Source organism: Spermophilus citellus, assembly GCF_964194105.1.
Source record: "Spermophilus citellus genome assembly, chromosome: 4".
In the NCBI taxonomy this organism is placed as follows: Eukaryota; Metazoa; Chordata; class Mammalia; order Rodentia; family Sciuridae; genus Spermophilus; species Spermophilus citellus.
Genome location: NC_138185.1, coordinates 25,353,550 through 25,373,375, shown reverse-complemented (window position 1 = coordinate 25,373,375; position 19,826 = coordinate 25,353,550). Strand labels below are relative to the sequence as shown.

At 63.6% G+C, this 19,826-nt stretch overlaps 1 protein-coding gene across 1 annotated transcript in view; it reads right to left on the bottom strand.

Moving 5' to 3' along the window:
- The window catches only part of NOL4L (nucleolar protein 4 like), a gene marked incomplete at its 5' end in the record, with an annotated part of 112,312 nt that extends 92,691 nt beyond the window's left edge, over window positions 1-19,621 (bottom strand). The window contains one exon of the mRNA XM_081289173.1: window positions 19,301-19,621. Coding sequence (XP_081145299.1) covers window positions 19,301-19,621 — 321 coding nt within the window. The remainder of the gene's footprint in view (window positions 1-19,300) is intronic.
- Between the last annotated feature and the right edge of the window lie 205 nt (window positions 19,622-19,826).

Below are 19,826 nucleotides of genomic sequence, written 5' to 3'. Positions count from 1 at the left end.
CCCCTGCCGGAGGGCCCCGTCCTTCCCGGGACTGGAGCGTGGGGGCCGGGGACGTGCCTGGGCTGCCCGGGCCGCGCTCCCCGGGCGAGCAGAGCTGCAGCGGCATGACGGATGTGCCCGCGCCGCGGGAGCTGGGTAGAGCAGTTGCCTGGAAACAGAGTGCTCCAGCGGCCACACTCAGACCTTTGTCACCAGCTCAAGGACCTTTTTTCCTCCTCCTCTTTCTCGCTGGAGCCAGACCCTGCGCAGGTGAGCACCGCAGGCAACGCCACGCGCAGCCCTGTGGCTGGGGACTGCGGGCCCATGGCCCCAGGTGAGGGAGAGGGAGGCGGGCGCCCAGGGAGCCCAGGGAGCCTGCAGCGGGGACGCAGGTCCCCACAGAAGGCACAGCCAGGCAGGAAGAATCCTGAGGCCGGGACACCTCCCTTCACTTTCTCCCAGGTCCCCAGGTGGGACCAGTGGCCTTCGTCCTTTTCCTGAAGGGCTCCTGTAGGGAGCATCAGCCCCTGAGCCCAGGGTGCAGGGTCTGCGCGGGAAGCAGCGGAGTAGGGGACAGGTGGTGTGCCCAGCACTGCAGGCACTAATTAGCCCTTGTGTTGGTGGCCCTGAGGGATTCAATGGGCCCTGGGGGACAGGCTGGAGACTGGGCCACGCCCCGGCCAGGGCTGGACTGGGGACAGGGCTGTGCAGAGGCTAGCAGCCAGATCACCACCAGCTCTGCCTCCTGGGCCAGTCATTTCTCTTCTCTGTGCCTCAGTTTCCTCTAAATGAGTGCCACTGGGTACCCAGCCACGGGTCCATTATAAGGGACAGTTTCATTGTTGCCCAGAAGCACCCAGGGCAGCAGGAGGCCCACAGCCCCCTCACTGGATAGTGTAGAAACTGAGGGTCCATACGGTGGCGCACGCCTGTAATCCCAGCAACTCGGGAGGCTGAGGCAGGAGGACTGCAAGTTCAAGGCCAGCCTCAGCAACTTATGGAGGCCCTAAGCAAGCAACTCAGTGAGACCCTGTCTCTAAATAAAATAAATAAAATATTTTAAAAGGGCTGGGGATGTGGCTCAGTGGTTAAGTGCCCCTGGGTTCAATCCCTGGTACCAAAAAAATAAAAATAAAAAAAAAAGGAAAGAAAGAAAAAGAAACCGAGGGTCCACTGGGACAAGTTTGTCCCCAAGGGAGGGTGAGGCCTGGGGCGACTTCGACCCCTCTGATTTCCATTTCACTGGCTCAGTCTTCCCAACGGAGGGGCCTGTGTGCCCACCCTCCCCAGGCCTCCCTTGGCTCCCCAGTGCCCACCATATCCAGGCTGACCTGCCGGGCGGTGGAGGCCTCTGTGACGCGGCCCTCCTCACTCCAGCTATGAACCACGCTCCTGGGCTGCTGCACAGGCTGTCCCCAACACCAGGATGGCCGTCCCTGGGCTTAGCTCCTGGGTGGACATCAGTGGGGAGGTCCCCTCTTCTTGGGAGCCTCCCAAGTCACACTCACAACCAAACCAGCCTCTTCCGCGGCCCTCGGAACCTGGGAGTGCCCCCTGATGGCGCAGGCCCCAGGGAGAAGGCAGCCAGCCGGCAGATCCTGTCTCCCCAGTGCCTCCTTGGGCCTCCCTCGGCCTCCAGGCGGCCCCTCGACCCCCACCCTGCAGGAGTGCTGCTGCTCTGAGGTTTCGGAGGCTGGGAGGGTCAGGTGCCACCGAGGCACCCGGCCACACAGCGTCTCCTCTGCTCATTGCACAGAGGAGCAGATGAGGCTCAGGCTTGGAGAGATCAAGCCTCTCTCCTACGCAGCCGAGGTCCAGATGGGCTTCTGCTGCCTGTGCTGCCAATGGGGCACGACAGGGTCCCCAAGGGCTGTCACTGAGCTCTCATTCCTTATATTCACTCACCTCAGGCGGCCCAGGCCCAACGCAGCCACCATGGGGACAATATCAGCAGGGCACCTGCCCACCATGGGCACCCACATAATCCCAAAGTTAAAGATGAGGAAACTTGCCCAGAAAGGCAAAGTAAATTATCTAAGGTCACACAGCAGAAAAACCAGACGGTCAGGATTTAAACCTCCCACGATGTCCTGCAGCCCAGGACATGGCCTGGTCTCCCTGCTGAACTGTCATCAGCCCCCAGGCATGTGTGGCCCCAATTCTGTCCACTAGGCCCAGAGCCTGTCCCTAGGGGCCACCCACTAATTAGCCAGGCGGCTTCTGCTCAGTGGCTTCTCTGGAGCAATCCTCCCAGGAAGGGCCGAGCCTGCAGGAGCGGGAAAGGTAATTGCTAATTTGCAGGAGAGGAGACAAAGGGGACAAAGGCGCCCTTGGTTGCCCGGTGCAGCCTGCGCTGGCTCCGCATCCAGAGCTACCTGCCGCTCCATCCGCCACCATCCTCTCCGCGGGCTCCCTAGACAGGACACAGTCCCCGCCCAGGGGGTCACCTAGCCACACCCCAGGAGGAGCAACGCCCCTGCAGGGAGGTGGACAGGGAATACATGATGCAGACCACGACTGGGCCGGCGCCTGGGGCTCTGAGCACCTGGTGTCTCTCGTGGAACTTCAGCACAGCCAGGCGCATAGCCAGGCGCATAGCCAGGCGCGGGTGCTGCGCTCAGTGCACAGGTGGGAAGGGTGAGACCGGGAGAGGAAGTGACAGCCAAAGGCCCTTGGCAAAGGAGCCGCATTCGATCCCAAACTGCTGGCCCTGGGGTCCAAGCCAGCTCCTCTGGGCTCCAGATTGTCCCCCTCAAACCTCCTGTTTTGGAGCTGAAGAAATGGAGGGCAGAAGGCTTCAGACAAAACAAAGCACAGCCCCAGGGGCCCGGCTCTGCCCCGTGGGTGCTGCGCTTCCCACACGGTCTTTCCTGGGCACCACTCGTGTCTGCATCTGTAAGGTGGGCCTGGAAATCGGGGACTGTGGCCGGTGCCTGGGGCACACCTGCCATCCCAGCACTCGGGAGGCTGAGGCAGGAGGATCATGAGTTCAAAGCCAGCCTCAGCAACTTAGTGAGACCTAAGCAACTCGGGGAGACCCTGACTAAATGAAAAATCAAAAGTGGGTGGGGATGGGCTGGGGATGGGGCTCAGTGGGTAAGTGCCCCTGGTACCAAAAAAGAAAAAAGAAAAAGGTCAAATCTGGGCTGCGTGCACCCCGGGAAAGGCTGCCTAGGTCCTGCGATTGCTCAACAAAGGGGCCCCCAGCCTCTCCTTCAGGGGGCCAGGCCGTCTGGTGACCCCGGGAGGCCAGTGCAGAGTGGAGCTGGAACGTGGGGCCAGGAGGCCCAGGCTGCAGCAATCAGGATGGAGACTGGTGGCGGGGCCTTCCACTGGGCCGGAGGCTGGCCCAGGAGGAAGAGCCTCCGCCCACCGCTCTCCTCTCTGCAGCTGGAGGATCAGGAAGGTCCAGGTGCCAATCCAGGGTCTCCTACCGCCGCCAGCACCTGCTTCCAGACCCCCAGCTGTCCCCTCCCGAGGCTGACCCCAGGCTCTGAGAAGCTGACGGGGTCGGGACGGGCACCTGGAGGTGGAGACCAGCCCTCCCTGCCCAGCAAGGCCAGATGCCGGATGGACAAACAGGCCGAGTGGACGGTCACATGACATACCCCTTCCTCTCCTGCCCGAGCTTCCCCATGCTCTGGGCCTGTCCCCACAGCAGCTCTCCCCGCCCCCAGGCCGTGCCTTACAGAACCTGCTCCGACCACACAGCTGAGAGTCACCACCAGGGTGTGTGCAGGCGGGGTGTGTGTGTGTGTGTGTGTGTGTGTGTGTGCGCGTGCGCGGGCGCGCACTTCCACGCAGGCACCTGACATCCGCTCACCCTCCCGCCTCTGGGTGGCCTGAGCCAGGAGACCCTGGTCTTAGCCTCCAGTGGTCCTGCCTCACTGCGACCCTGGGCCGGTCACTCGTCCTCTCCTGGCCTCAGTTTGCCCCTCTGTGAGCCAGGGCCATCCTTTCTTGCGCCTTCTTCCTTGGGGGCTTTTAGAAGACTGACACCTTCCCAGTAGCTCTGGAAATGATTGGCCTTCCTGCCAGAATGTCAGGGGCTGGTTTTTAAACATCTACTGGGCTCCTCCGAAAGGCAGGGTCAAGGCTGGGCCCTCCACACACACACACACACGTCCTGGAAGCACGTCTCTGGAGGTCTCTGGAGGTCCCCTCGCAAGCTGACCTACAGGCAACCTTCCCCCACTTGTAGATGAGGACCCTGGAGCTCAGAGATCACACAGAAAAGTGGGGACCCCAAGATTCAAACCCAGGGCCAACCGCGAAGCAGTTGCTCAGGGTGAGGAGTCAGGATGGCCGTGTCTCCTGTCCTGAGTCCCTGCAGGCCATGAAATTCATTCTGTAAGTCCTCCCAGGGAGGGGCCCATAAATCATTTTGTCCTAAGGGGTAAGATCCTGAAGGGTCAAATGGGATCTTTTGGTTCATGAATATAAGAAGGAGCTGGGGACACTGGTCTCCTCGGAGTTCCTCAGGCCCACTAGCCACGCTCCTGCCCCAGGGCCTTTGCACTCACAATTCCCTCTCCCTGGAAGGCTTTCCCACCAGACACCTAGCCACCTGGCTCCCACACTTTCTTAGGGGCTTTGCTCAAAGATCAGCCCCTCACTGAGACCCCGCCCACACTTTGTTTAAGCCCCTCCCTTTTTCTCCACAGAACTTGCAGCCGCTCACAGCTGGGGGCTTCACCTGCCGGGACAGCAGCACCCTGAGAGCAGGGAGCTCCCCTGAGCCCTCAGAGCAGGGTGCCCAGCCCTGAGCAGACGCTCAGCAGAAAAACTGAGACCCAGAATGGGACCGAGGTGGGTCCCAGGTGGGTCACCTGGGAAGTAGAGAAGCAGCGTTTGTGTCCTGGCTCCCTGTCCCCAGCCCTGGTTCTATCCCCTCTCTTCACTGCCCTGGGGTCTGCTTGGGTGTGCTAGAACTAGGGGTACAGGAGCCAGACCCCTGCCACTCACCCCTCCTGAGAGGGAAGGAGTCAAACGGCGGGAGCAGCCCTGCCAGGGACCCTGTAGGGAGACGGCCAGGGGCGCACAGTGTCCCTCCAGAGACCCTGGCCTCCCGCCGCCCGCCCCTCCCAGATCCCGAGGCGGGCGGAGAACAGAACCTCCTTGTCTTCTGCCTCCTGATTTATGGGATGGGCTCTCCCCCTGGAAACGTCAGCTGCCCTGGCGAGGGTGGCAGTCCTTGCCTTTCCGGTGGCCTCTGCAGAACACGGTCTCTGGACTCTCGCGGGCGGGCGAGGGCTGAGGGCAGGGGCGCCAGCCCTTCCCTGTCGCGCCTGCTCAAACCCTGCCGCACGTGACCCTGTCCTCCGCTGCTCTGGGACTCACGCTGGGTCCAGGCGGCAAGGGAGGAACCTGCCCGTGACTGAGGGAAAGTGGCCGTGGCACAGCTGCTCAGTCACCGGCCCCAGCTCCCTGCCCAGCGCCGCCCTCTGCTCACAGGGGCCTGGGGCAAGTCACGGGGATCGCGGGGCCTGGCCGCGGGGCCGGCGCCGGGCATGGTGGGCAGACATGCAGGGGAAACCGGGGACAGCCGGGCACCCAGGGGCCTAACGATGTGTGAGCTGGCAGGCAGCCACTGTCACCACCGCCACCTCCACCGTCAGCATCACCACCAACCTCACCATCACCACCAGGAGCACCACCACCACCACCATCCCCCGCCACGGCGGTCACTCCCACCACCATGCCCATCCCCGTCATCCCCGGCATCACCTCCACCACGACCGTGTCACGTGGCATGTCTCCACCACGTGTCCTGAACTCTGCCTGGCAGAGGCCCCTCCGGGTGCTGGGGGAGACTCGGCCCCCTCCAGCCCCTGGAGCTGCGGCCCTCGGCCCTGCACGCTCTGGCCGGGTTCGGTTCCCCAAGCGCCTCCACCCTCGCGGCCCTGCTCGGGGACACTCAGTGGCCCCCACGGCGGAGCTCTGGCTTCCAGGTCCCCATCACAGAGACACCTGCAGCTGCCTCAGGCGGTTCCTCTCCCCACTTCCCACCTGCTCCGCGGCCAGCTCGGCCCGCCGATCCTCTCCCTCAGCCGCAGCAGCTGTGGGCAGTGCCACGTCCTGGGGGTGGACCTGGCCATCGAGCCAGCCCTCCATCCTCAGAGGAGGAAACTGAGGCCCGACAGACACTGGACAGGTCTGGGGCCGTCATGGCACCTTCGCTCGGTGACCACCCGCCAGGTACGAGCGCCGGCGTCAGGGGGACCGGACAGTAGGCAGCCCTGGGCTCACGAGCACCTTCAGAGGGGCCACGGGCCCCCAGCTGGGTGAGGGGTGTGAGAGGGAGAGGGACGGAGGCGTCAGGGAGGGCCTCCCCAGGAGGTGACATCTCCTTAGAGCCCACTGAGGCCCAGGGGACAGCCAGGAGGCCAGGGTGGCTGAAAGACAGCAGGCGGCGGCTAAGGGGGTGGGACAGGGTCAGAGCTGGGCCGAGAGCCCACTGCCCGGAGAGTGACGGGAGTCCTGGGGGGCCTTGAGCAGAGGAGGGACGTGGAGGTGCCGAGATGACACTTTTAACGCAGCACTTTGGCCACAGTGTGCACGGGAGGGGCACGACGGGGCAGGACCCCCCTACCTGCTGCGGAGGAGGTGACAGGACTGCAGGTGGGGTGACGGGGAAGGCCCTGCACTCCCCACACCCAGACTTCTATGTCCCTGGGGAAGGGGACTCAGAGGAGCCGGAGGTGGGGCAGCAGAGCTGGCACTGAGGACCCCGGGGCAAAAGTAGCCTCCTGGAGCCCAGGGAGCCTGGCAGCAGCAGGACAGGTCTGGCTGCCTGAGCCAAAGGGCTGGGTGGCAGTGCCCCGCCCGAGGCTGCCTCCAGCATCTAGCCAGGGGACCTGGCGCTCTGGGAGGGCAGAGGTCAAGTCTGTCCCGCGCCCGCCACTGGGCAGCCTGAGCGCAGCTCTGAGCCCCCGGGACGTGTACGGCAAGTCTCTGTGGAATGATGATCAGGACCTGGTATACAGCAGGCGCCAATCAGAGTCGGCTGAACAGATCGGCAAACAAAAGGACCGGGTGCTGGCAGGCGTGAGCTGTTGGCTGGTGGCTCGTGTTAGCCCGAGCGCCTCAAAATACTAAAGCTGCAGCTGGCCAGAGCACTTCACGCTGAGTCCTGGGCTCTCTCACCTGCATCCAGCAACCACCGCGGCGCTCACTACACAGAGGAGGAGACCAAGGCCCAGAGAGGCTGACCAACTTCCCCCAGGTCACTCAGCTACTGAGTAAAGCATCAGAATTGGAACCCAGGGCTGGGTCCTTCTCAGCAAGATGCCAACACCTCCTGAACTGGGATCTAATCAATGACACCACTGTCCCCAGCCCCAGGGCTGACACTTGCTGGTGGAGTCCCCAGAGAACAACCCCAAGCCTCTGTCACAGCTGAGGCATTGCGCTGGCTCCTCACAGCCACCTGGTGCCACCTTCCCGAGAGGAGCTTGGAAACCTGCAGGAACGGCACAGCCGGAGGGGCGACAGGAAGGCCTGGGGCCTGGCCAAGGGTCCTTCCTCAGGCCTGTCCCCTTCGGCCACCCTGGGTACAGGGGCAAGGGGTCCAGCCCCCAAACTCTGAGCCCTGGAGGAAGCAGGGGCCAGTCCCTGGGCCTGGCCAGCATATGGAAAAGCCCTCCATGCTGGAGCCTGTCTCAAGACCTGGGTCACTGGGCCGACCTCAGGCTGACCGCTCACTCTGCCTCCTTCCCGAATAGGCAGAAACCATGACAACGGAGCCTGCCAGGGGAGCTGGGTGCTAAACCCGCACGCACTGTGCGTGGCCACAGCAGGGCTGCACGGGGCAGCAGCAGCAGCGAGGGCCGGTTGGGCTTTGGAAGCCCTCAGTTCTCACTAGGATTCTCTCAGGGAAGCAGACCTATAATCGCGCCCACTTTTCAGGTGTAGAAACTAAGGCACAGAGAGGTTAAGCAAGCTGTTGGAGTCACACAGTAGGTGGACAGGATCCCAGCTCCAGGCCAGGGAGGCCCAGGAGCCACAGGAGGCACTGGACCCCTGGGGGCATGGGGATGAGGTGGAAGGTGAGGGGCGGCAAAGCAGCCTCCCCTCCAGGGGCACCCCCCCTGCATCCTCCTCTCCTTAGTTCCTGCCTCACTCCTCACCAGAGCCTCCCTGTCCCTCCCCAGCCTTTGAGGGACCTGGCCCCTGGCCACAGCACACCTGCCTGCTCTGGGGTGGACAGGCAGTCTGGGCGTGAGGCCGTCCCCCCACCAAGAGCAGAGGAGGCCCGGCTCACGGAAGCTGGTACCAGGCTCCTCCAGCCTCCGTGACTACAGAGGCCCTCAGTGACTCCCGCGGGTTAAGCCACCAGGAGCTCCTGTTGGGGCCTACGCAGCAGCGTGTCCCTGGGTCAGCACCCTCCGCAACCCAGACTCCCGATGCCTGCTGCATCCTGGCAAAGCCACCGTCTGAGCCTGTGTGACACCACGGAGGACCCCCAATCTAAGCCTGGCTGTCAAAGGCATAGATTTGGGGCGCAAGGCACAAGACCACTGTACAAGTCCAGTTCCTCTCTGCCTCTTACCAACTGTGTGGCTTTGGGCGGATGACTTAACCTCTCTGAGCCGCAGGATCCTCATCCACAAGGTGAAGGCAGCCATGTCCGGACAAGCACAAGGAGTCCTGCTCAGGAAGTGTTTAGCACAGGGCCTGCCGATTCATGGGACGCTGTGACTGTCATTGTTTTTCCTTGGTGGCAGCACTGACTGCTTCAGCAGCACTCCGTGTACCTCCAACGATCCCACACCCACCCTGAGCGGCCAGTGTCGGCTCCACCCCATCTTAGAGGTAGGAATGGAAGCTTCTGGAAATTGAGATGCCTCTGAGGTGGCCCAGCTGGGGCTGAGCCAGGACTTGAACCCAGGGCTCTCTGACCCCAGGGAGCAGGCAGCTCCCATCCTGGTGAGGAACCGGGACCCTAAAGCCAGCTCCTGACTGGCCCCGGGACCTGCCCCTCCAGCTCTGCGCTCCCCACTGTGCCCTTGGGCGCCCCCCCCAGGGACCCCCTGGGCCAGACCTGGAAGAGAGGCCCCTCCTTGGGGAGCCCCCAGCCCCCACGCTCCCCGCCATCCTCTCCACCTGTCCCCGGCTCCTTCTGCAACCCTTTGCTTCATGTCCCCGTCACAGACTTGTGTCCTAAGAGGCCACGCGTGTGTCGGGGGTGAGCCCTTGGTCCCTCCTTCTCTGTGCGGCCCCCTCCAAGACAGGCGATGGCCCTGGGCCCATTCTACAGGACAGGAGCCTGGCTTGGAGGGACTGGCTTGTCTCAAGGTCACTCTGATAGTGAGAGCTCCGTTCCAGGCCCCGCCTGCCTGAGCTCGGGCTCCCCCTTCCCTGCCCCTTCCCTGCCCCTTCCCTGCCGGCCACAGGTTCTAGAGTTATTGATTGGCTGGGAGTGAGAATCTGATAGCACTTCCCTTCCCTGAGGGCTTGACTGTCCCGTGCCCTGAGGTAGACGCTCCCCTAGGATAGACTACAGTGCCCGAGGGGGGGTGTAGCTGAGCCCACAGCTGTTGCCATCCCATTTTATACCTGAGGAGACTGAGGCTCAGAGAGGAGGAGTAACTGCCCAAGGTCACACAGCAGTAAGTGGCAGAGCCTGAACTCAGTCCCTCCCTGCTTTCACACTCCCCACCCTCTGCTGACCTGCAGGGGCCTCAAAGTCAACATAAAACCCTTTGCCCCTCAGCCTGCTGCTGCCCGGAAGTCTCCATGCCCTGTGGAGCTTCTCGCCTGACTCTGAACTCACTGGCCCCATGTCCTCTCTCCCCCTCGGCACAGGCTTTCTAATCACCCCCAAGGGGCCTCAGAGGAGGCTGACAGCTGTCTGGCTTTGGGATCTTTGCAGTGGGAAGGGGGGTCCTCTGAGATATCCCAAGATGGAGCAGCAGCCCCTATTCTGTGACCTGCCCAGAAGACATGGCTTTGTGCCAACTATCTTATGGGGTGCAGGTTTTATCACCCCCATATATGGAAGGGGTCAGAGGATCAGAGCACGCAAGCCATTTACCCAGAACCACACAGCTGGTGGCAGAGCTGGGCAGGTGTGTTGTTAGCCCTGATGTCCTCTGGGCTGCCCTCTGGTTCCCCTGCCCAGTCGTCCAGGGTACCTGCTGCCTGGGCAGGTTCCACTCCAGGTCCCCATGAGAATAACAATCCCACTATTTAATCATTTCACCATATTTTCTCCTTCAGTTTTCCCCTCAACGCTGAAGGGGAGGGACAATCATCAGATCCATGTTTCAGAAGAAGAAACAGTAGCTCCAAGTGGCTACCTGGCTGGGTGCCCAGCAGAGGCTGGGCCTTGGTTTGCTAACCTGCAGAATGGGGTCGGAGCAGCCTCTCAGGGTGGTTTCCCACTGTGCAAGACTGTAGCCAGGGGCTCTCAGCGGCACCCCCACGGCGAATCCTGAGACAAGGCCAAGGCCGGCGGGTTCTTCTCTGCCCACCAGCACGCAGGCAGGGCCTGACCTGCAGAAGGAGGCCCCCGTCTCCTTAGCATCTCCCCAGCCTGGGGATGCCAAGAAAACAATGAGTCATCCATCCAAGGAGAGGCCTCCTGGAGCCTGGGGTGGGTCCCCGCGGGCGGGAAGGTTCCAGGCTGGAAAGGGGGCCCATGCCCCTGGGGACGCCGGAGCTGGCCCTGCTGAGGCCCGAGTCACCAGGTCGGCTCCCTGCCGCCTACTGCCACACACCGCTGGCCTTGAGGACACCTCTTGGAGTCCACCCACCAGATCCCACCCCTGCGCTTCAGTCCCCGTCTGCCGTGGGCCTGCACCCCCTGGCCCCCTCCCCTCCCCTCTTCCAGCTCAGCTCCAGGGTCCACTGGGACCCTTGGACCTCCCTCACCCCCACGTCCCATGTCACCCAGCCACTCCACCTCTTGTCCTGCCCTGCGGGGAGACCAGCCTGCATCTGCCCCATCCCTGGCCGTTTCCTGCCCCTGGTGTCTCCTCCGGGTCCCTGTCCTCTGCCTGCAGCACCGGAGCTCATCATGACGCCCTCGGCGAGCTCCCTGCTCCCAGGGATGGGACACACCAGCTCCTCTGGGTGCTTCTCCAGACACTTCTCTTCCACCAGGCCCCGCAGCGGGCCTCAGGCCCCCGGATTATTTGCCCCGACCCACCCCACTGGACTGTTCTGCGGATCACGCTACTTCAGGGAAGTCAGCCGGGTCCACCCTCCAAGCCTGCGCCCTTCCTGCAAAGCCTCTCCCCCAGCCCTCGCCGCACCCCCCCCCATGAGCCTGCTCTTGCTGAAAGATGCTCAGGACCCTCAAGGTCAGGTTCAAATGTCTGTTCCCCGAAGACTCCCCAGACACCCTCGGTGCCTAGGGCTCCTGAGAACTGGACCCCTGCTCTAAGGGACCCACTACACCCCCTTCCCAGGGGGGAGCTGTTTAGGGACAGGGGAAATTCTGGGCCCTTGGGACGCAACAGTGAACAAAACAGATCCATGTGCTCGCGTGGCACTCACCGCCTTGGGGAAGACGGATCCTAAACACAGAGCTATTGAAAGAAATATCCTGTCAAGAGCTGATAAGGGTGACAGAGAAAAAAAATAAGTAGAAAAAAAGGCGGGACAGGATCTAAGGGACCCAAGGTGGTCCTGACTGGTGACCAGGGAGGCCTCTCTGAGGAGGTAATATTTGAGCAAAGACTTCAAGAAGGAAAGGAGGCTAGACATGCAGAGATCCTGACACAGAGTGATACAGGCTGGGGAAAGAGCCAGTGCAAGGGCCCTGGGGCAGGACTGTGTTTGGTGGACTTACAGAACAGCAAAAGGTCAGTGTGGGTGAGGCCAAATGAATGAAGGGAGAACAGAGGCCAGGGCAATCCACAGGCCACCGGGAAAACTTTGACTCTGGCCTGGGGTGAGATGGGGCCTTGGAGGATTCTGAGCAGAGGAGGGGGAGAATAGAATTTGCTTTTTGCAAAGTCTCCTCTGGCTGCTGAGTGAAGAAGGGATTCTGGGCCAGGGTAGACAGGGAGCCCAGTGGGAGGCTGAAGCCTTTGCAGGTGGCGCAGGGCTGGAGTGGGCAGTGGTGGGCCCCAGGTGAATTCAGAAGGTGGAACCAACAGGATTTGCAAATGGGCTGGACGGGGAGGGAGAGGAGGTAAGAGGAAGGGTCCAGAATGACTCCTGGGCTCGGGATGGGGGAGGCTGAGTGGCTGGGCTGGGGGCAGGGGCAGGGCAATGAGGGACAGAGCGAGTGGGTCAATGGTGTGGGCTGTGCCGCCACCTCTGGCTCCCACCTAGTTCTGCAGCTCGTGGCTTCTGGGGAGGGTCTCCCCTGCCTCAGTTTCCCCACCTGCAGCAGAGGTGCTCCTGGCCCAGGGCAGCCGGGAGGACGAAGGCTGCAGGGGTGGAAGAAGATGGGCCCAGCCCCCCACTCCGCCACTGCCCAGGCCAGGCCCGGCCTGCAGCTGCGGTTGACATGGGCCGGGAGGGACGGGGGAAGGGGCGGCCAGACCGGGCACAGGCAGGTGGAGGGCCGCCGGGGGCCCTGGAGGACACTCCGGAGCCTACAGGGGGTGGACGGCCAGGGTATCCTGCTGCCAGCGGTCCTCTGGGGACCACGGCTCCACGTGTGGGGACTTAGAGGGCGCCAACAGAACCCTGGCACCCAAGCCCCGCCACTTGCTCACTGTGGGCCATGGGGAGGGTCCCTGGCCTCTCTGGTACCAGGTCCTCATCTGCCAGTAGAATCCAGGGGAGGGGAGGGTCTGGGAAAACTGGGAGACGTGCTCACACCCCCACCTGGGGAGGCACTCCTGGAGAAGAGGGCACTTCGCGTGCCCACAGCAAATCACTTGGACCCCACGGGGAGGGGGGGCCTCGTCCCACCCAGCAGATGTCCGCCAGGCCTGGGTAAACCCTCAGCCGCCCCAGCACCCTTCCTGGCCTGAGAGAGGACCTCGGAGGAAAGCCGTCCACTCAACTCAGTGCACGGTGTCCTGGGTGCCTGGTGGCGCTGGAAGACCCAGAAATCCCCAGGGAACTGCCACCGCCACTGCCTGCTACACACCCGGAACATGGGTGTCTGTCCCTACGGTCCCCCTTAAGGCCCACAACACCGTTCATCACATCCCCATTTTCCAGATAAGGAAACTGAGGTACAGCAAGATCCCAAGGCAGCTGACAGTCCCTAAATCTTGCCACCTTTGGAGGTCCCTGCATGTGTTAACACACTGACTTTCACACCAATTCTATGAGAAAAATCTGATTATCAGTTCCGTTTTACTGAGGAGAAAAATTAAGACCAAATTGAGAACAGGACACAGCTGGGACTTGAACCCAGAGCCCTGTGGATCGAAAGCCCCAGCCCTTCATCTCCCCTCTATGTCAAAGAGGGATCTTGTTCTAACAAGTCACCAACCTTGCAGGCTGTCACCCAGCTTCTCTCTGCTCCTTCTCCTGCCTTGGGGCTCAGGGGCCAGGCCTGGCTTTGCCACAAATTAGCAGGGTGACCTTGAATGTCATCCTCAAATGACAGCAGAGCCTTTACAGTTTGCCGAGAAATGGACCTTTGGAGCCCCTTTTCCAGATGAGGAAACTGAGACTCGGAGTCTCCGCTGGCTACTTGCCCGGGGTTGCAAGGAAGTGGCTGAGCTGGATCCCGTGAATCCTGTCCTTTCAAGTTCAGAGCCTCCTCTCCCAGAATGACCTGTCCTCCCCCGCCCCCAGGGTATGTGGCTTGGGGCTTTGTTGTATGACCACAGCAAAGGTCACAAGCTGGGGGTGGGGTGGGGACAGGATCCAGCAGATGCGGTGGCTGCTGTCATGGGTGTGGCACCCCCTCTTGCCACTCCCTCCCTCACCCCAGGCTTTGGCTGCCGAGAGCCTGGGGAGGGCCAGGGCAGCGGCTTGGGCTGACCTGCCATGACCGACGGACGCCCCATGAGCACCGCACTGCCAGCCACACACGTGGGTCAATCAGAGCTTCCACATGTGTGCACCCACAGTCACGCCTGTGCTCCCACATCTGCCGACCCAGACACTCCCGACCACACTAGTGCCCCGGCTGGTCCCCTCCACCACACACACCCTGCCCCAGGCACACGTCCCCGCCAGCGTTCCCAGCCTGCACGAGGACAGCGCGGGCTCAAGCACACCCACACAGGCCATCCTGTGCACCCTCACACACACACACACGCACACACCCCTGTCCTATCCCGTGGGCACACGTGCCCGTGCACAGCCCTCAACCAATAGCACCACGGTGGGGAAGCCCAGGTTTGCCCAAGGACCTCGCCCTCGGCCCCTGAATAGTCCCAGCCCCAGGATCCGTGCCCCCAGCCCTCCCAGTAGCATTTTCAGGGTCCCCAAGGGGGGGTCCTGGCTTTCTAGACAGTTGGGACAGAAAGGCAGACTACAGAGGCCACCAAGGAGGGGATTGTCACCACGGGTTTTAGCCAAGGGAGAACCGGCCATCCATGGCTTTCACCCTGTCCCCAGCCCTAGCACAGCAACCAGGAGCCAGAAGGAGCCGGACGGAAAGGCAGACCCCGGAGCATGGCCTGGACTCCAAAATGCGGCCTCCGCAGACCCTCCAGGCCCACATCACCCACAGAACGCAGGCTAAGGACAGAACGGCTGCTCGTGCACTCGCGGAAAGCGGCGTGGGCCTCAGCCAGACATCTTTTCCACAAAGTTCCCTGGAGCTGAGGATAACGTCCCCCTCCTTACCCCATCCCATCCTAGGGAGCCCCAAGAAGGCCCCCAGACATCCTCTACGACGCCTGTGACCACAGACATCTTGACCTGAGGGATGGCTTCCAAACTGATTCAGACGAAAGGGTAAAGGACTGAAAGTTTGTCACGAAGGGCGTACCCTTTCAAATTAGACCAGGTGGCAAGACACCTCCGGGTCAGAGGGGAGACGCACACGAGGAGGTTCCCAGGCTCAGAGATGGCCCTGTCTGTGGCACGGCCCAGGGGGTACCCTACCTCCCCAAGCCTCAGCTTACTCCACGGACAGATGGCAGTCGCCGCAGTGCTGACCGCTGGGCGGCTGCAGGATTTTCACAGCTGGTGCACAGCAGCTCCTCAGCACAGTGACAGGCACCACGGTAGGTGACTCAGAAATGGTCGATGTGGTGATGATTTGAGGAAAACCAGGAAACACTAAGGTATTCAACCGAAGGTCACAGTGTGCATTACACAGTGCTAAGTCAGAGGCCCTTTCCCACCCAGACCAGCGGCCGCAGGTGCCAAAGGTTTACACGAAAGCTCTGGGGAGAAAGACTTAAGGCTGTGAAAACGCTTTCCACTAAATGAACGCTGTCTGCAAACTGGGAAAAGACCACCATTAGTCAATTTGGCCAGTGGAACACCTGGGGTCCAGCCTGCAAAAGCCTGGGGTGGAGAGCAGAGCTGGCCAATCCCAGAGGTTCCCCTTGAGGAATGGGGCTCTCATGGTGGGACTCCTGGCACGTGACAGGCCCCCACAGCGGAACAGAGACCTCCATTCCAGTCCTACCAATGGAGACTGACCCTCCCCCCAGGCCTCAGCTTTCCCATCTAGAAGATGGTACCGTTGGGCTCAGAACATCTCTCCCCTTGGGGGCTCTGGTCCTAGGAACTGACAGCTGGCCCAGGGTCCCAGTCCACTCGGAGAGTCCAGGGGAAAAGGAAAGTACTGGTTCACTTTGTGGTTGACATTCAAACAGAACTGGGGTTCGCTTCGACTGCTTGGCAGCCCATGGTGGCCCAAACAGCCAAATGCAAGAAATAATGAATCCTAAACAGGCTTTGCCCAGCCAGGAGGCCCGGCTGGCTCTTGTCATAAAAAGATCTTATCCCCAAGAGCGCCCCATGAGGACTCCGCCCTCCTCTCCTCAGTCTTCAACTCCACCTTCCACTTCCTGTGACAACCTGCAAACTGAAGACCAACTTACCCCCCCCACACACACACACCCCGGGGCTTCTCCTGCCCCTGTCCAGCCCCGCCCCACCCCCACTCGGGCCCCAGCTGCAGGAGGCCCTGCGGACTGTAATTCCCTTCGTCCTCCTCTCCACCCAGGGCCCGTCCGGACAGATTAAGCCTTTGTCACACACACCCAGAAAAGCTCAGGGCCAGATGGGACAGGACAAGTGGTGTCAGATCATCGACCCGCAGCCAGCCGGCCGGCCAGGACGAGGGAAGGGCCTTGGCCACTGCACCACCGCATATGGCTCTGGGGGAGGAAAGGGGGCCCAGGGTGGGGGCAGCCAGAGAGCCACCAGGAAGGGAGATGACACACCAGGGTCACCCTTGGGACCCAGGCCATGAGGGGGCAGCTGGATGCCCCAACTCCCACGCCCCCTCTTCCCTGACATTTTTCCGCCAGCCTGCCCTCTCTCCGGGGCTTCTTTATCACATCTTCAGCTATGACAGCCTCCCCCACCAGCTGGGAGCCCAAGGAGGACCGGGCACCAAGCCACACCCACCCCAGTGGCCAGTGCCCACCACCAGGCCTGTAGGTAACAAGAAAATGCCTTCCACAAAGGTTTATGGCCCAATGACCTTCACAAAAATCCACCCAGGACAACACTACAGGATCTCCCCCAACTGACACCAGAGGCGATGCCAACTTTAATTGTGTGTGTGTGTGTGTGTGTGTGCGCGTGCGCACACGCATAGGCCAGCGAAGGTAAGGAATGTCCTTTGCACCTTTCAGAGAAGGTCCCATTCAGTCCCTCCCAGGAAGAGGCCATGACTGCCCCAGAATTCCCAGCAGGATTTGTTCCTCTCGGATCAGTGAAAAGGAAAATGGAAATATAAAAAGAATAACCGAGCCCCAGGAAGGTACTTGGAGATGGGGGTGGCAGGACTCTGGGCATCTCTCGGGGCTGGCTGGGCAAGTAGCAGGTAACTAACAGGCCCTCTGGGGACAGCAGGCCAGGCGGGCTGGAGTGGGGAGCTCGAGGGGCAGGCTGTCACAGGAGGGCAGGTCTGTTGTGTTTGTCCCTCCCAGCAGCCCAGGCCTGGGTCCCCTTCCTCTGCCTCCCAGGCAGGTGGTCCCTTGGGGAGGGCTTATTATTGGACTGAGAGCCAACAGAGGCTTGCCAGGCCCCGGCTGCCAGAGGCAGGCTGGGTGGCTTGGCATGGGCCTCGAGAAGGATCTGAAGCTCCTGGCTGGGCTGGTGGGACCTGGAGCCCAGGCTTAGCACCCAGTTTTCAGCATGTGGCCTGGATAGGTGGAGGGAGGTAGCGCTCTGCCTTGACAGCTGCGGGATAAGGGGATGGACAGATTGCAACACCATACCTACTCCCTAAGGGACAGGTTAAGCGGCTAGTGAGCCAGCTGCCAGGTGGGGGGTCCCCACCCTACTCCAGGAGTGGATCCACCCAGGCTCCTGCCCCAGACTGAGAGGAGGTTGGGTCAAGACTCAGCTCCTCCAGGAGGGACAAACAGGAGGAAGGGTGGGTGGGGCACTGGCCTGGGAAGCCCTGAAGGCAGAGGGCACTGACCTAGGATGGGGGCATAGACCCAGCCAACCACCTGGTGGGTCACTGACCTGAAATAAGCCACCTTCAGGCAGGGTGCACTGTCCTAGGATGGGAGAACACAGGAGGGTGCCAGACTGTCAGGGTGGGGAGGGCTGACCCAGGCTGGGGGAGGCAATGACCCACCTCCCCAAATGAGCAAGTGGGCACTGATTTGGGCTGGGGGAGGGGTCTTGGACTCCATCGGAGGAGGGGACAATGACCCAGACTCCCTGGGTATGGGGGAGAGTACTGATTTCGGCCGAGAGCTCTCTGACTCGCGCCCGTGGGACACTGCCCCAGCCTCCCGCTCCGGGAACGCGGCCGGGGCGCGCCCCTGGGCCCTGCCCCCTGTTCCCGGTCCGGCCGGAGGCGGCAGCGGCGCAGATGGGCTGCTGGCGGCCGCAGCGGCAGCGGCGCGGTTATCAGCGCTCCTCGCAGATGGGCCGCCCGCCCTCCGCGCTCGCGGCTCCCCACTCCCCGCGGCCTGCAGCCCCGTCCCCTGGGCGCGGGGGGAGGCGCCTCCGGATCTGCTCCCCGGCTCCCGCCTCCCTCCCTCGCGGCCCCCTCACCCCGTGGGCCGGGCCGGGCGGCCGCCGGAGGGGGAGGGGGAGGGGACAAGTGCACTTTTCGTAACGACCGAATCAATTGTGTGTGAAGAGCCCGCTCCGGCCGGGGACAGGGCTGAGCGCGGGGCGGGCGGGCCGGACGGGGGAGGAGCGCGGAGGGGGTAGCGGGGGAGCGAGGGAGGGAGGGAGGCCGGCGCGGGGCGGCCCCGCTCTCGCGCTCCGGCCGGGCGAGGCCGGGGCGGGAGGAGGCAGGGAGGGAGGCGAGCCCTGCCGGGCCGGGCCGGGCCGGGGGCGCAACGCACTACCGGAGGGTCTCGGCGACGGAAAGTTCAAAGCTCAGCAGCGCCCGGGGAGCGGCCGGCCCCCCCAGCCCCCACCCTCTGCAGAACAATGAGGTCCCGGCGGGGGAGCCGCGGGGCCCGCGCCGCACGCCCTCTCCAGGGCGCCCCGGGCCGGAGGGGACGCCCCCGCCCGGCCGCCTGCCTCCTCCCTTTCGGCGGCTGCGGTTCCCCGCCCCCTCCCCCACGCCACCCCGCCCGGACCGGGCCGGCCCCGGGGACGGGGGAGGGGAGGGGATGGATAGGTCAGGCCGCCCCCGTCCCAGGGAGGGGGAGCGAGGGGCCCGGGGGGCGGAGGGGCGCCCCACCCACCCGCGGGAGGCTGCTCCTGCGCCAGGCTGCGGCTCGGGCCGCCCCTCCCCGGGCCAGCGCCGGGTGGGGTCGGGGCGACAGTGCCCCGGCTGGCCCCCTCCCCTGGCGCTGGGAGGCCCAGCGGACTCCCCGTCCCGTGGCTGCCCCGGCCTCCCCACCCCCGCGGCACCACCCTACACACACACACACACACACACACACACACACACACACACCGCCCAGCGGGCCCGGGGGCGGGAGCGCGAGGCGCCCGGGACAGGCAGCCCCGGGGCGGGCGGGGGGGGGAGGCTCGGGCTTCGGAGCAGCCGCCTGCTGGCGGGGGGAAGGGACGGGAGGACGGAACACGCTGGGGTGAGCAGCCCGGGACAGCCCGCCCGGCACGGCCACGGCCGGGGCAGCGGCCGCAAAGGGGGGCAGGGTCGCCCCAAACCCGGAGCGCGGGCCAGGGAGGGCTGGTGAGCAGGGGCGCGTGCGCCTCGGGTGGGCCAGACACACGGACAACCTCTGGAATATGCGTTCGGACACACATCCACACCCCCACCCCGCCCCCGCCCTCCCAGAGCCCCGCGGCGGGACTGGCCCGCGGCCGCCTCGCGCGCACTCACCGAGCCCGTCTTGACTGGCACATACACCACTTGGCCCATCTTGGGTTCCCGGCCGCTGCCCAGGCGGAAGCCCTTGGAGCGCACCCAGAACTGGAACTTGCCTTTCTCGCCCGCCGCGGGGCCGCTGCCCGTGCCGGTCCCGCCGCCGCCCTGCAGGACCTCGGCGATCCGCTGGTATTTGCTGCGTGTCACCGTCTTGGTTTTGGCCGAGTCGCCGTAGGTGCGCAGGCACCAGTCCCGGAACTGGCGGCCCAGCTCCGAGTCTCCGGGGCTGCGCTCGCGCTCCCAGCCCCCGCGCAGCAGCAGCGTCGGCTTCGGCATCCTCCCGCCGCGCCCGGCGCCCTCGGGGGCGGGCCGGCCACCGGGCCGCCCGGTGCTGGGACTGGGCTGGGCTGGGCCGGGCCGGGCTAGGGCGCGCCGCGGCCGGGGCTGTCCCGCGGTGTGGCTCCGGCGCGGCTGCTTGATGGGCGCGGGCGGCGGCCGGACGCGCGGGGCTGCGGCGCGCTCTGTCCTGCTCGGGCGGCGG